Here is a 15,795-nt window from a genome sequence, read left to right as displayed (position 1 = left end):
GAAGACTTTGAATTGTTTGTTGGGTTTGGGTTGCAATCTTGGGTTATAATAAATAATAACGTGAGAAGTCAGTTCAATGTTCAGCAGCAGTCAATAAAAGCTATGCTAGAGTAATTAAGAAGAGAGACAGCAAAACAGAAAACATCATTGAGCTAATGTACTTATCCCTCATATACCTACATCCTGAATTTTGGGGGCAGTTCTGGTCCCCTGCTCTCAGAGAAAATGCAGTTGAAATGGTAAAGGCTCCAAGAAAGATCACAAGGTTTATGAAATAGGTGGAACGGCTTCCGTACAGGATATGAGTATGCAGGCTATGATTTTTCAGCCCTTTAGGAGCAAAATCTGTCCACGGCTGTAACTGTGAAGCCCTGTCCTTTTTTACAGTGTCTCTTCATGTTTTCAAACAGCAGCTAACGAGATTCAGGAAAGAAATAGCCCTGGATAGATTTTTGAATATGCAGAACGAGACATTGACAGAGGCTAAGAAAGCATTCTGGAGCAAGTGGATCACCACGCACTTGCCCTGTTTTGCCCTTCCTTAAGCAACTGCTATTAGACGTTGTCAGATGGGGGACTGAGATGGGTGAACCTTTGGCCTTTACCCAGTGTGAGACTCTTCTCCTGACCTGTTTTTTGCCCTTGGTGCTAAGGGGCAGCTCTGCTGTTACACTCTCAATTTAGAATACGGGGACTAAAAAAACATGATACGGATAGGGCATTTCTTTGCTTAACTTATGCCACTTTAAAAGCAGTAGAAATGAAAAAAAAGAATAAATCTGTTTGGGAGAAGAAGCTACAAGAAGAGTTACTCTAGTTTCTAGCTAGAACAGCATATGTGTTTAAAAAAATAAATAAGTAAAAAAAAAATACAAAAAGAAATAAATATATAGGCACAACAGTATACAAACTTGTGTGTATGTGTGCGTGCACATTTATGCACATACGTGCATTAGTGTTGTTACATTGGCAAATATTGGGTAAGTAAATCTTTCCAGATAATTAAAATGAACCTGCTTGTTTATCAGATTACTTCCTACTAAGAGAGAATGAGTAATCCAAAATAATCCAAAATAACGTTCATGCACAACGAGTGGCTAATCCAAAATAACATTCATGCATAAATCTTTGGTTTCATGATGTCTACTCACGCGTACAAGATCGGCATTTGATCCAAATTTGGCCTTTGATTCATTCAGAAAGTAGTTTTCAGCAGAAAGATGCCCCCTTACATCACAGCACGGGTTCAGGAGCTATTTGGGAGTGGCTCGTGGCCTACAGCTGTTATGAGATGCCCACTGACTTCTTTGCACTTGGGTGTCTTGCACACATTGAGTGCCCAGTGGCATTGTGACACAGAGCCATTACCTGCTTCTTGGTTGATACAGACATAGAGTTTGGGAGTAGCGGTGTCTTAATATGGTGGTGGAATAATAATCTTTATGCACAGGTGGAAATAAAACTACAGGGAGAAGTGGTGCGGAGCAAAGCTGAGGTAGCATCCCCTGAGGAAAAAAGAGATTTTGGAACTATGTAGAAAAAGGCAAAGTCATTAATAGTAAAACAATCCTTCAAATCTCCAGTTGTTCCTGCATTGACAGTTCCTGGTTCCTACAAACTGAAGCAGTGCCTTTTTTCCTGCTGCAGGCTATTCTATTTATGCTAGCTGTGTGTATATCAGATATTATTTTTTTTTGAAAGATCTAAAAATCCCTTTGAGATGTCTTTCAGATGTTAACTAGGTACTGCCCTTCTTATTTTGGAATCAAAACTGTTCACTGATTTAACTGATATAGCTACACGTGTTAGTTAAAGTCAAAGGTGTCATGAATGATCTGTACCCAACTAATTCTAATTTGATTGTTTTTCCAAATGTGGACTTGGAATTTCATATTATATAATTTAGATATTAGAATTACATGGTTTGTAGTCAGCTGTTACATGACTATAGAGGTGATTGCTTTTATCTTTCAGCTAATGTCTTGTGGCCTGCTAGAGACATTGAAGTTCAGTGTTCTAGAGCTCCAAGAACACTTGGATACTTACAATGTCAAAAGAGAGGCAGCAGAACAGGTGAGTCTCTTAGATTTCAAAGCAAAAAATATTAGAACCTACTCATCAAGAAAGTGTTGCAGGTCACTCAACACGGGTATCTAAAAGTAAACTGTGGGGAAAATTTTCCGAAATAAAATCCTGTTTGCTTTTCTTACTACTATTCTATGTGTGTAATCTGAACCTGAGGTTTTTCTTATGTGTAATTCAATTTTGTTGCACATATTTCTGAAATTGTCTTTGAATATATGACATTGCGCAAATGCACTAGCCTTGGGAAAAGCGCATCCCTGATTTAAAAATCCTCTTTTAAAAATATCCAGATATTTTATCATGAATATCAATAAATCACGGTAATTTTTTTCTCCATGAACTTTCTGGCTTATTTCATTAGACTAGAAGGGTGGGATTCACCTCCAGATTAAGACATTTAGAGATAACTATCTATATGTGAATTAAGTGCCTTAACACCCATAGTATTCAAGGATCAAGTCAATAAAAGAAATCAAGAAAGCAATGCATTTTATCCTAATATAGGTACTGACTTGTTGCTCGGTTGAATAGGTATTCAGACTTCTTTTGGTTGAATGGATCTGCATTGATGGTAATGGGGGCTTAAACAGCTGTGTCATACGTGGACAAATTTAGGTCTCTTATCCTGCAATTGGATCCGACGGAGATTGCCATTTATGGCAGTTATTTAGAATAATACAGTTTAGCTTTCAAGGTATTTGTTAGTGGTTATATCCTTTTGGCAAAGAAACACAAAGTTTAAAGTTGAAATTTCTGTAGCAAGGGTCTGTATATTTGTTTTTGTGAACCTTTGTATGAAGTTTAGGAAGGAAGATACTAACTTCAGAAAACTGAAACAGGGAAGATTCCTATTTCAAGAGCCAAAAGAAAACATGGATCTACGGTCAATTTTGCAGGTATAGGGAGAGAGAGAGAATGTATGGGGCTTTTGTTGTAGAGAGAAGATGATTCCTAGGAAAATTAAATATGCATCTGAGGGAACTTTTTACTGATCTCAGCAGCCTGTGAGGCCATAGCAATGGCCATATAGGCAAGTTCGAGTGATGCAAAACAGAACCGGAATTCAAGCCATGACATCTTGGCAGAGCCGTATTTTGCAGCACAAGTGGCTCCATGTTTCTTGATCGTGTTGAGTTAATTAGGAAACGATGGGCTCTGCCTTGCAAAGGTTGCAGACAGCTCATCTGTTGAATAGAATAGACATCCACTTTTTTGTGGAAAGGATCTCGAAAGAAATGCGGTTTCCTCAAAACCAACGCTAAAGTATGCCACTGTTAATGTAGATAAACTTCCTAGGATCCAAGCCAGCTTTTCCGTAAAAGAGTTGCTGCATTTTTTGCCCTGCTCTATGGTAATAACAATTTGTAAACTAACTCATGAGGTCTAACATAATGAGCTGTGTTTTGCCATTTAGGCTTAATCAGAAACAAAGTGCACGTCTAATGACGAAGATTGCCTTACTCCATGTAATACTTAATGTCTGGCAATCTCCAGTACAGAATGCTGTCATCACTCCTACGAGAAAATAATGTATTTTATGCCTTATTTTAGAGAGCACCACTGGGGCACAGAGAAGCTACCTTATTTGGGCCAGGGTCAGACGGGAAGATTTGGGGCAGGTTAGAGAAGAACTCATGCATGTGTACTTAGAATGGTGACTATCCAAACATCGAGGACTTCTCCATAAATAAACTCATTTAGCCTGCAGCTTATCATAGCAGTAACAAATGGTATCACTTGGTTGATTTGTCAAAGTGAGATGAGGTAAAATTGTGTCTCTCTCAGGTGGCCATGAATTCTCTTGATGTATTTTTAGCTAATTTTGCACTGCTGCATATCATACCGACATAAATCCACGCTGCGTATTAAGAGCTTGCTTGCAATTTATTTTACTTGCTGAAGGAATATGGATATCAGTTTGGTGGCCTCTGTCATTATATCATAGTGAGAGTGTTGTTTTTCTCTAGTGCAGCTGTCAAAAGGATGTCCAGTAACATGTTTCTGTGGTCAGCCTGTCTTCTGCCACAGGATTTGAGAGTGACTGGAGCAGGAAGAAGGTTCACAGGATGAAAGGAATTGTTCTGAAATAACTGAGAGATTTTTGTTTAATTATTTATAAATAGAAAGAAGCAGTTCTGAGGAGGAAGGAATGTATAGCTTTGACCGATCATTTCTGACTCTTGATTAGCATGTCATTTAGCTAATTTAGTGCATTATTTAAGTATTTATTTAGCATGTTAATTTAGAAGTAGTGACTAATTATCTCAGATAATTATTTTTTTCTAACACTTTTTTTTAAAAGCATTTATTCAGCCATTGGTCTTCAATTTATTTTTTGGGGGGGTGTGTGTATTATATAGTATATGTAGACTAAGAATATTCCAAAACTGCTTCTCGGATGTGTTTTATTGGTTTTCTTACTCTGCCCTATTAAACAGAATATAGGAAATGACTGAAAGAGACTTCCTCGAGTCAAATCTGAGTTTCTGTTATTGCAGGCAATTGTGCTATGTATCCTATTCAATCTGAAAGTATTAAGGCAAAACACATAATGATCTTATTGCAGATCCTTGCTTTTCTCATAGAAACATGCAGAAAAATGATCAAACTGTGTTGGTTGGACTATTGTATAACAAAGTCAATATAAATTAACAGATATTGAAGTAAATATAATTTGCATGTTAATCTGGTATCCTCTGGAATCAGCCACTGGAAAATTCTGTACGTTAAGGAAAAATTGCGTTTTAAACTTTACCCTAATAAGATGATGTGTGGCGCTGGCAGTGCTGTGTGTTGTACTGGCATTCCCATCAATCAGATGTAAAAAGTAAGACGCTTGGGCTGCAGTTTCTTGAAACTTTGTAGGAGCCATATGGGGAAAACATAAATTGATGTAAAGCAAACATATAAAGAAGATTATTTTGTCACACAATCTACTGCTGTTCCCAAAGAGAAAATTTAGGTCCTTCTACCATGCTGAACATATATTGTGTAAAAAATTTTTAGCAAATTAATTTTGTCACCTTTTTGAGGCTACTGTTCTATTTCCTTGCAAGGAAACTGCGTTAACTTCATGTGTGTATTAGGGACAAAGATTACTGAATCAGATAAATGTAGTAGAAAATACAAAGTTATATGTCTGTCATGACATTCTAGGCACACCCTTTATTCAGACTGATTTTAAGATTTTAGAAAGATCTTGAAAGGGCAGTGTGTGAAAATAAATAAATACGAGCTTCCCAATTGCTGATGCTGTTTGTTCCAGTGCAAGCCTATTCCATTGTTACCGATGGACGCTGTCAGATAAAAAGAAAAATGAGATTTGCTGTGTACATTGGTATCCATGTCACTAATTGAAGCTGACACCGCGGTGTTTAGAGAATTCCATTTCTCCTCTTGATAAGCACACAGGCCTAGTTAATTCACTAAGTAGCCTTTATTAAATTGAGCAGATGGGAAATCACATTTTTCTTTTTCTTGCATCAGACAAAGGTTAGAAAAAGGTCACTAAGATCTCCTGTGAGACTCAAGATAGCAAGCACACAGTATGCTAAAGTATTCTTCCTTGGATGTATAGAGCCTGTTCTTCATTTCAGAAGATAATCTGCACTTTATCTCAACATGACGCATTCCCATTTCAGTAATAACCAAATTACCTCATGCTTGCAGTTGTTTGCACTGTGCAGAAAAATACGCTGGGCACTGTGTCGATGGGATGATCAGGTCGTATTGTCTAATAAGCGCATATTTGAATCTCCAAATGCTTTATATTAGCACTTTTAAATTTGCATAGTTGGCTCAAGCTAGAAGAGATGATCCACTGCAATCAGTGAACTTGTCTGCTGTAGGAACTGGGGTTAAATACAGCCCTGTCTTCGTGAAACCGAGTGGAATCTGCATGTTTGTGTTGCGTAATGTGAGAATACTTCATCTCCCTGGCTTGTATGAACTGGAGGTGATGCTAAACTCCCATGGAAGAATTTATTTTTTTTCTTTCCATTCGGTAAACCTGCACTTGGATCTAGTTACACAGAGTAGCTCTATTTCCTTCTGTTTCTAAATAGTCCCAAGAAATGTAACAGACTTACTCTCTAATTTGAATTAGTGCTATATTTTAAATGCTGAGAAATCATGTTGGTGTAAACCTTGTGTAGCGAGTAAAGACAAGATATGATCTCATTTAATGAAAGGGACTTTTCTGCCTCCACCCTCCCGCTCGTCTCACTATAACAGTACCCAAATTCAATCACAGATCGGTATTTATGCTGAAGTACACTATCCCTGTCTGGGATAATGAAGGCTCCAGGAAATTTACAACAGAGGGGACACAATAAAAACTACAAAGTGATGTATGGGAGTGGAAATCATTAGTGGGAACAACACTGGTAAATGGTTGATTTCGTATCACAATTTCTTACCTAATCTGAGAATGTGCAAGACTTGATGAAGTGTCTCATGCAGTTTTAGCACAGTCTTCGGTTTGCTCTGTTTCCAGGAGATGTTTAATCTTGTTTGTATTTTACAGTGGCTAGAAGACTGCAAAAGAACATTTGGTACTGATGATGGTATTCATGGCACTAACACAGATGCCCAGGTAGGTATATGTCATTTCTGAGTCTCTGGATATGAGATTAAAAAACATCTTTGTATCTATTGCACAAAAATTCCAATATTTGCAGAGAGATTAAAAACGTCTGAAAAGCTTTTCATTTCAGTTATCATCCTATCTTTTGGAAACTCAGATTCTTATGAAGTAGTGGTCTAATAAAAAGGGCTCTTTTTAATAAAAGTTGGCAACTCATCTTGGGTTCTAGACTTAATAACACTGAGTAGATAAGCAGACTAGATACCATCTGTGTAGCAGCAAGTCTGCTTTTCTGCAGCTGTTTCTAGAAGAAAAAAGATGAGCATTCTGCTTATACGCTCAGAAAAACTGTCTAGTCAAAAACCTCTACTGAATTTAATATAATTAGTACTATATAAACACATATGACCTTTTTGGAGCCATTATTTGGGTGGGAACGAACAGGGAGTAAAGTAACAGTATGGCAAAAATCTCATTAAACACTTCTGTCAAAATATCATCCTAACAACAATAGGTGAAATAACCTATTAATATTAGTTCAATATTTTGTATGTATTTGCATGGCAGTCATCCATGTTTAATATTACTAATTGCTATAGTAAGTGATAGAGTGATAGCTTCTCTCCCCAAGTAGACTAGGACTTTTTTTTTTTTTTAAACAATAGCCGCATAATATTGACACTGTAGATAAAAAAAGCAAATCCAAAATCTGTCATTAGAAGGTACAAGGAATCTGCCATCTAGACTCCTGTAATGAAAACAGTGAAAAATGTAAGAAAGTAGAATTGCAGGCAGCGGATGAACTTACTTTTTCACAATGACATTTTGACAAAAATCCAAAATCCAAGCTGAAAAAGGAGGAATTTTATTCCTTTTATTCAGTCAAACTCTATTCATTGATGCACTTGGTCACGTTTCTGCTGCTGAAAATGTCGTGGTCAGCAACAGAAATATCTACTGTGTGCATGGACTGTTTAGTCTTTTATACAGTTTTCATTTGCTCTTTTATATATATATATATATATATATGTATATTTTTTAAACTAAATCACAAAATGCCCCTGAATTTTTAGAGTAGTGAAAAGTGTGGTAATGTAGTGTTGAATTTTTATATTACATCAAAGTTGCATATTTAAAATTTTTTTTCGTGTGGTTAAGCATAGTTAATAAAGCAAAACAATTTGCTGCCATTTGCAAGGATTTTTGCTTTGCCTGTGAACACAACATTTAGTGTATTAGCCACTTGGTTTACATCTTTGTGTACTGACTGGTACGCGTTTAGAAATATGCAACAACTTTTACTATTACAATACAGTAAATGTTCTATGTATTAATAAAAAAGCAGCATTTATGTGTTTCAGTCCCTATTTAGAATGTTGTTTATATACACCAAGGAAGTGTTCTAACATTTAACTGTTAGAACATAACCATTCTTACCGTGAGGGTAAATGTTCCTGTTCCCACTGTATAGCTAGGGAAACTAAGAAACGGAGGAAAAGCCACATGCAGGCTTTCATTTCACTTGTAGGGAGAGAATCCGGCATTCTGAGTGAGGCAGTTTTGTCTGTTCGTTCCCATTTCTGCAGGGTTTGAAGATAGTCTCTGAAAAGGAGTTATGTGACCATTCACATTGAATATTTGTGGGGACCTGTTTTGATTGTGGTTTTCACTCCTAGCCTACAAGGCATGCTGGCAATTTTTTCTTTCTGTGCTCCTTGCACTTGCAGGTTCAGTTAATACCATTTTAACATATGGTATCCATTGCGAAGGCAGAATCCTGTTATCCTGCTTCATAAATAGACGTAATTTACATAAGTTCTAAATTTATTCACAGAAGCTTATAGTGACTTGAAGGAGATTGAGAATTTACCAAGTGTAAGATCATTATTTCAAAAGTCCTTGTAAATGGAGTGTGGGGCTGATAAGTCTATCCAGTCAACCAGTTAATGCTAAAAATATGTAAGTGTTGTCTTGCTCAGGAAAACAGAGCTGCTTCATTCAACAGATATTATTCATTCACTAACACAAATAGGATTTTCTCGCTAATTTTTAGCACTGTGGTCGATACAGCGAAGGAATAGCGAGATGAATTCTGTTCTGGCTCATGCATTGCCAGCAGACCTGCAAGTAAACCTAATTATTGGATTTTTGTTATTAGTACTTACACGCAAGCCTGAAAGGATGCATTCGGACTCTAGCTAGACTGTTTGTACAGGACTGGCAGGTAGAAAAATCAGATTATTTCTCAAGAGAGCAAGTATGTGAAAGACACTGAGGCAGTACAAAGTCATTTTTAAAGGAAAACCTCTTTTGAAATTTTAGAATAGCTATCAAGGTGTGATTTTGGGGAGAGGGATTATTTATGGCTTACAGTAATAATGAGACTTGGCTTAGAGAACTTAATGACTAAAAATGTTAAATAATCAACCCGGCCATTCCTCAAAGTCTGATTCTCTGTGCTTCATTAAAGTGAGTCGTAGAATTGTTGTCCGCTTTGGCAGTTCAAGATCTTATCTCATCACCGTGTTCTGTGCATCAGAAGTTTCTGCTTATATAATAGTTGTGCTATGTATATGATAGCACAGGGGAGAGAACAAAACCATAGGATGTTTATAGTCTGTTAAGCACATAGCATATAACTTCTGCACACATCGTGTATAACTGTGTGCTTAGTAAAGCTCAACTGCTTCTGCCCGTTGGAATCGGACGTCGGTTGCATCTTCGTGTTCGCTATGACCATGGTACTTGTTTAAATGCCATCAATGTACAGTGCTGTAGAAAGCACAGAAGTGAAGTTCCTGTCCCTGGTCTGACAAATATATTTTCTGACCATTTCTCTCCCTATCCCTCTTTCCCAAACGTTTTTCTGAAATAACTGGTAAAAACCAAGTGCAATTAAATTACACAAATCTTGAAGTGTTAAGAATTGAGTTTAGCAAAATCAAGAATTTTCTAAACTGATTCAGAATCCAAATTAACATACCTCAAATTTCTAAAGGCATTATTTTTGCTTAAACTATAGTGGTATAGAACAAGTAAGAAGCATTGTACACATGTTCAGAACTAAGTGTCCTTGGTTTTGATTTTCTTAAATTTGCATACCTTTTTAAGACTACACAATGTATAAAGGCCAGACAGGGTTGTAAGGGAAGTATGTTACTCGTGTTGTGCCGATACTATCCGTCGTTAGTTATAGCAGCAAGTAATTTCACGTCAAATTCAGTCTGTTAATTTTTTCTGTTCAGGGTATATTTGGAGCATGTTGCTTGTATTTCCTCCTCCATTTTACCTGGGGCATCTTTTACCCGAATTAAAATTATTTCCTACACTAATTCTTGATCTTTTTTTCTTTCTTTGTATTTTTGTGACCTGCTCATCTTCTTGCTTAGCAAATGGAAATTCTAGCAGTAAGTGACGGTTCTTGATTTATCAAATACTTAACCATGCCAGTCACCAAACTGGTCTCCATCTGTCTTGTCCATTTGTGACATAGTGATGTCTTGTCATAGACTATTACAAAAACGCTGTGTGCTTCAGTTTTGCATCATCTAACCCATTGAACTGTTGGTCCTTTGTAGATAATAGGATCCTGTAGTTAGTAGAACATTATAGAAGATTATTTCCATTAGCACTAGCTTTTATGTCTGTATGTAAAGCGGCATTAACACTGCACTTTGACTAGTGTTTTAGACACATAAAAATGGAAGCAAGAGAGTGCATAAGTTAATGCTGCTGTTTCATTTCCTTAAGAATATATCACATGGTATTTTCTAAAATAGAATCGGAGCTACCTTTTATAAAGGAAACATTATTCTTGCCTCCAAGAATGGAATTATTCTCCTCTTAGTCCATCAGGCAGTTGTAAGCTCAGGGCCAGGTTATATACTGTGCTTACATATTTATATTAATGGTTATGAAAGATCCCATACTTACAGACCACAACTGCTTCTTTTGCATATTAGGTCTTGAATTTAGAATAGTAAAATATCAACAATAAAAGTAAGAGGTCTATGAAACTCTGGCTTGGAACGTGACGTTTCAAAATGCCTTTTGAATCACTTCACATCCCCCCCTTCCCCTCCCTTCTTAGAAATGTAACTTCTTATTAAAAAGTAAACTTTAAACGTATGTGAGAGAGGCTACCTGTAAATCTAGAATGGAGTGAAGCTTTCATCTGCTTTTCATTAGCTTCCTGCTATGTTAGCTTCTAAATCTTCTTGGCATTTTCTTCAGTAACCAAATAACTACTAATTTTTCACATCCTATACTGAAGAAGTTGTCATTTATTGTCTGTTGTATTGGATAGTAGATGTTCTGCACTTCCTGAATATAATGTTGTTTACATCTGTAGGAGCTGGAGCTGTGTCGGAGGCTGTACAAGTTGCATTTCCAGTTGCTGCTTCTGTTCCAAGCCTATTGCAAACTCATCAGCCAAGTGAAAACAATCAAAAAAGAAGCAGAGGTAATGAAAACCATGCCATTTAGCTGCTAATTGTTGACATTTTAACACCAAACCATTAAAAATACATTTTGATAACATATTCATCAGTGGGACATCTTCTTAGAAGCTGAAGGAGGGTACCAGCTGTTTTACAGCCAATTAATAAAAGACTTAAGTAGAGCTCGCAAGAATTTTCTGAGATGTTCAATTATCTGTGTTGATTTTTCTACAGCTTGAAAGCTCTTAAATAGACAGGAATGCAGGGAGTCCAGTGATGAGGGTTTTAAATATTTCAGCAGCGTTCCTGGTGTATTCTAATTACGCTACAATCAAGGCACATCAACTCCAATCAACAGAGTTCTGTGATGAAGCCCCTTTCCATCACCCCAGTGTTTCCTATCGCGAACGCCGTCACTTGCTACCAGCTGATTTATGTAACTCTGTCACTTCAGCCACCACTCCGTTACGCCGCAACCTTAGTCCCCATCCTAAGTGCAGTTAGTAATGCATTCTAGACATTATGCTATTAATAATATCTTCTGTAAGTTCTTCCCTGGGTCTGTAATGCCATAAACGGAGGTAGCAGGAAAAAAAATAGGCCTGGTCTTGCTTTATACAGTAGGGAGGAAAATGAAAAAGCGGGGTCAAAGTCTTTGGGGTTTGAGTAGCTTAGGAAAAAATGATGCATGTTCCTCACTCAGATTTCCAGATTTTTGTAGAGGCTGCGAATAAGTGAGTTCATCGGGTTGTGGAAGGTCAGCATCGCATCAGTCCCACTTCTTGCCTAAGTTAGTCAGATGTAGAATCATATTCTGAGCAATGGCCTTGTCTTTTAGTCATACGTTGGAGCTAAAGCTAAAGATAGTATTATATGCACTGGCTGCACGACAGCTATTCTGCTGGGTTACCCGTCGTCCAGATTTTTTTCTTCGCATTTAACTTGTCCTTGTAATAACACAATTGCTGCCATACTTTTCCAGTGTTTAATTCTTCTTGTCAGTTTAATTGTTACTAAGTGACATGGGGAGAAATGAAATGTGTTTTTTGAAACATATTTTAAAAGAATTGAGATGGAAACTTCATCGGGGAAAGCCCAAATCCCCGACATGCACGCTTGGGCCATTAAATTAACTGTATCCTTAAGCAACTGCAGCAAATATTTGGATGTACTTTTTCTGCCTCTCATTTATGATTGCAAAGAGGAGGAAAAATGTCTGATCTGCTGAAAGTTAATTTGGCTGAAAATATGTTTAAACTAGAAAAGGTAACTCTTGTATTTGTTTTAGGTCATAAACATGTCTGAAGAACTTGCTCTGTTGGAGAGCTCTCTGAAAGAGGCTGAGGCTGCGTCTGACAGTGGTATGGAAGAAATTGAAATTGCAGAGGCTTCCCAAGCCAGCACGGAAACGGCTATTCACTCTCTCATTGAAACCCTGAGAAACAAGGAGTTTGTGTCAGCTGTAGCACAGGTCAAGGCGTTCAGGTAAGTGCTTAAGGATTGCTTTCAGACCTGAGTTTGCTAATGGGCCTTTTTAATTTAAAGATAGGGATAGGCGCTATTGCAGAGGGGTTTTTTCAGCTCTTGATAGATGTCCTTAGTGACAAGCACTGCTGCTTCATTGTAGCTTGTTCATCGCATTTTGCAATTTAAAAAACCCCACAATTCTAGTAGTACTTGTTCTTTAGAATTTAACAAATAAAATGGAAGAATCATTTCTCTTGCATTTTCCTATGTCTTCTGTTCAAATGTCTGTTTAAAGAACAAGAGTATTTAAACATCTAATTTCTTTTTTTAATGTTTAAATCCAAATTTTGTGTTTACAGATCTATTTGGCCCCACGACATCTTTGGCAGTTCTGAAGATGACCCAGTTCAAACGTTGCTGCACATATATTTCCGTCACCAGACGCTTGGTCAAACTGGTAGCTTTGCGGTAGTAGGCTCCAACCAAGACATGTCTGAGGCCAGCTCAAAGCTGATGGAACTTAATCTAGAAATTCGAGAGTCTCTACGCATGGTGCAATCCTATCAGCTTCTAGGGAAAATCAAACCAGGAATTAATCTTGTGAGCACTGGATTCTGAACAGCTGTCAGTTAGAAAAGAACTGATGATGAAGACGCTTCGGACTATTACTGAGCACCTTTTGTGAAATCAAAAAAAAAAAAAAAAAAAAAAAAAAGAAAAGAAAACCTCCAGCAGTCCTGACAACCAACACAGTTTATTCACAGCAAGAAATTGTTTCATCAAAAGTAAAAAATCTGAAAGTTGAAGTGAACGTCTTACTTAACTGCTCTTTCTACACAGTAGCTGTGTGGCAGTAGTATTTTTTTATTAAATTTATGTATAAAAACTCCATGAAAGGAAAAGGGCTTAAATGTAATGCATACATATGCATTATTTTCTGTTGTAACATAACTATAAATGGTGTTTGCAGTAACAGCCTCTAAAGGTTAAATCAATATCGCAGGTGGGATGAGGCTAAAATCAAGGCTGGTTTATTTTGGCTGAAGACCTGCAAGGCTTCCTGGCTTTCCAGCTGTTGTAGATCTAATCATCAACTAATACCTAATGAGACACTTCGCAACGTCATGAAGAATGTGTGGTCGAACATGAGTGGAATGACTTGCGACTGCAAAAACCTTCTCAATGTTTTATTTGCTTTTATTGTCTGTAACAAGGAAATGATGTGTGTGAGTTAGAATGTATGGCTACGTGACAGTTGTTTTTTGAAGGTATGGATGATTGTTAAATAAGGTCTCAGAGCATGCTTAAAAGAGCTGCAAGATTATTTTTGAAGAAATTTTATTTTATTAGATCTAATCCTCATAGTGTGTAAATGTTAGGACATTTAATAATATTTTAAACTGGGATTTCCCGGTGTTTCTAAAAGAAATAATATATCTGTTAACTTTATTGGAATGCTGCTCAGTTCTCTGATCAGTGCTTATGTTACAAATATTGATAACAACTAACCAAAAAGTAGCTGCCTGCAGAGACTTTAAAATGTATATTAAAGATATATGCTGCCCATCAGCAATTCTCATTAGAAGTTAACTTATTTTATTCTGTATATATTCTAGAAACTGTATAGTGCAAAACCAGTATTTTTCTTGTAAATTTGTGCAATGCACTGTTAAGACAGTAGGTGTATAAAGCTATGAGGGGAAGGGGGGGCTCTCCCTGTCGGTAGTCACGTACTTTACTTTGCAGTCTGAGTAGTCTGCAGGGTTCAAGGAGTTTGAATGCACGGATATGCATCTTCATGACTCAACTTAAGCCTAAGGAATTGGGACTATATGGGAAAAAAAAATAAAAAAAAAATGACTGACTACCAAAACATGCAAACAGGCAATATACTCATAGTTCAGTGTCAAAGTCTGTAGCATAAAACAAACTGGATTCTGTTGAAACCAATAGCGTTTTGTAAAAAAAAAAAAAAAAAAAAAAAAACCAACAAAAAACCACCCAAAAAACAACACAAAAAAATGGAAGAAAAAAAGAGAAAAAAAGAATGTAGTCCCATGATTCCTGTGATTTGAAAGGAACACCCGGTATTTTTATATACATCTCTTACCCACTGTGATTTTTTTTTTTAATGGGCTCTAATTCCAGAGTTTAGAATGTAGAATTGAAATTCTTAGCTCTGCCTTTTTGGGGAAATTGGACCCCACTAGAAATGTAATTATGCTGAAATGCATTAATTGAAGGCACTGTGCACGCTGTTGGACTGCTGACAGTAGTTATTGTTATCCTAACAAGCTCTGTAACTGGTCAAGGCACATCCATAATCACTGTATTTTTTTCCCTGTCCCTGATAAAATTGAATTATTTTGATGGTTTTGTGGTACTGTAGATGGTGTTCTTAATTATTTAATAAGTATTTACTGGGGACGAGTAGTTTTATTTAGTGGCGCATTACACTTTTATTTACATCATCTTTTACCAGCTTTTTTTGTAAAAATAAAGGACATTGTATCTGTCATTTTGTGTATTTTTACAAGCTAGAGTTTAAATACTTTAGCTAAACAGATGAAACACTGACAGTAGAGGCCTGGGTGCCCTGAAATCACATTTTTTCCTTTTATGTTCTGTCAATGCAACAGCATTTTCCTAGGCATCTTCTGAAGCTGTTAAAGGATTTCTCCTGCAACTCAAACCTGAATTTGTGTACATAATTCCTTATGTTAAACATCTTCCTGTATTTACAATGACTAGTGGAACCAGCCCTGTGGAGCAGGATCATGCTAGCTGACTGGTTTTGATACTGCTTTAACATGGTGAAGCTTGTCCAAAATGACTCAACTGCTGCCTAAGCTGTCACCCTGCATTACCCAGTGCTGGTCTGTGCCAAACCTGAAGCTATGGTAAAGCTCTTCTGTAAGATGCAGCAAATACAGCACTGACTGAGCTAACGCACGCAAAAAAAATCTCGTCATGAAAAAGCTGTACAGGGCAAGTTCAAGATATCTTTGAAGAATTGGCAGCGTGAAGGCTGTTCCTTTCTGCTTTGCATAATGACAGAAGTCAATCAATCACGCAGGTCATGAGTAGTTTCCCTTCTTTCTGCTGAGTCTAGGAGCCAGCCCCCGTGATAGGCAGTAGACGCTGTCAAGGACGTGCTAGAGCAGTAAAGTGGAATAGGATGCAGAACTGTACTTTGGCATTGAGCAGTAAAAGCATTGA

The 15,795-nt window shown here is 37.1% G+C and overlaps 1 protein-coding gene across 8 annotated transcripts in view; it reads left to right on the top strand.

Moving 5' to 3' along the window:
- FRYL (FRY like transcription coactivator) overlaps positions 1-15,407 on the top strand; it is a 174,453-nt gene extending 159,046 nt beyond the window's left edge. For 6 of the 8 annotated variants that reach the window (XM_063335216.1, XM_063335217.1, XM_063335214.1 and 3 more), the window contains 6 exons: positions 1,975-2,073; positions 6,611-6,679; positions 10,060-10,077; positions 11,022-11,132; positions 12,398-12,594; positions 12,936-15,407. In XM_063335216.1, the coding sequence (XP_063191286.1) occupies positions 1,975-2,073; positions 6,611-6,679; positions 10,060-10,077; positions 11,022-11,132; positions 12,398-12,594; positions 12,936-13,194 (753 nt within the window). In that variant the 3' untranslated portion in view covers positions 13,195-15,407. The remainder of the gene's footprint in view (positions 1-1,974; positions 2,074-6,610; positions 6,680-10,059; positions 10,078-11,021; positions 11,133-12,397; positions 12,595-12,935) is intronic. The other 2 variants (XM_063335215.1, XM_063335213.1) reach the window with 1 other exon arrangement.
- The last annotated feature ends 388 nt before the right edge of the window (positions 15,408-15,795 follow it).

The sequence above is a fragment of the Chroicocephalus ridibundus genome, chromosome 5 (assembly GCF_963924245.1).
Source record: "Chroicocephalus ridibundus chromosome 5, bChrRid1.1, whole genome shotgun sequence".
Classification (NCBI taxonomy): domain Eukaryota; kingdom Metazoa; phylum Chordata; class Aves; order Charadriiformes; family Laridae; genus Chroicocephalus; species Chroicocephalus ridibundus.
This window is presented reverse-complemented; position numbering and strand designations above follow the sequence as displayed.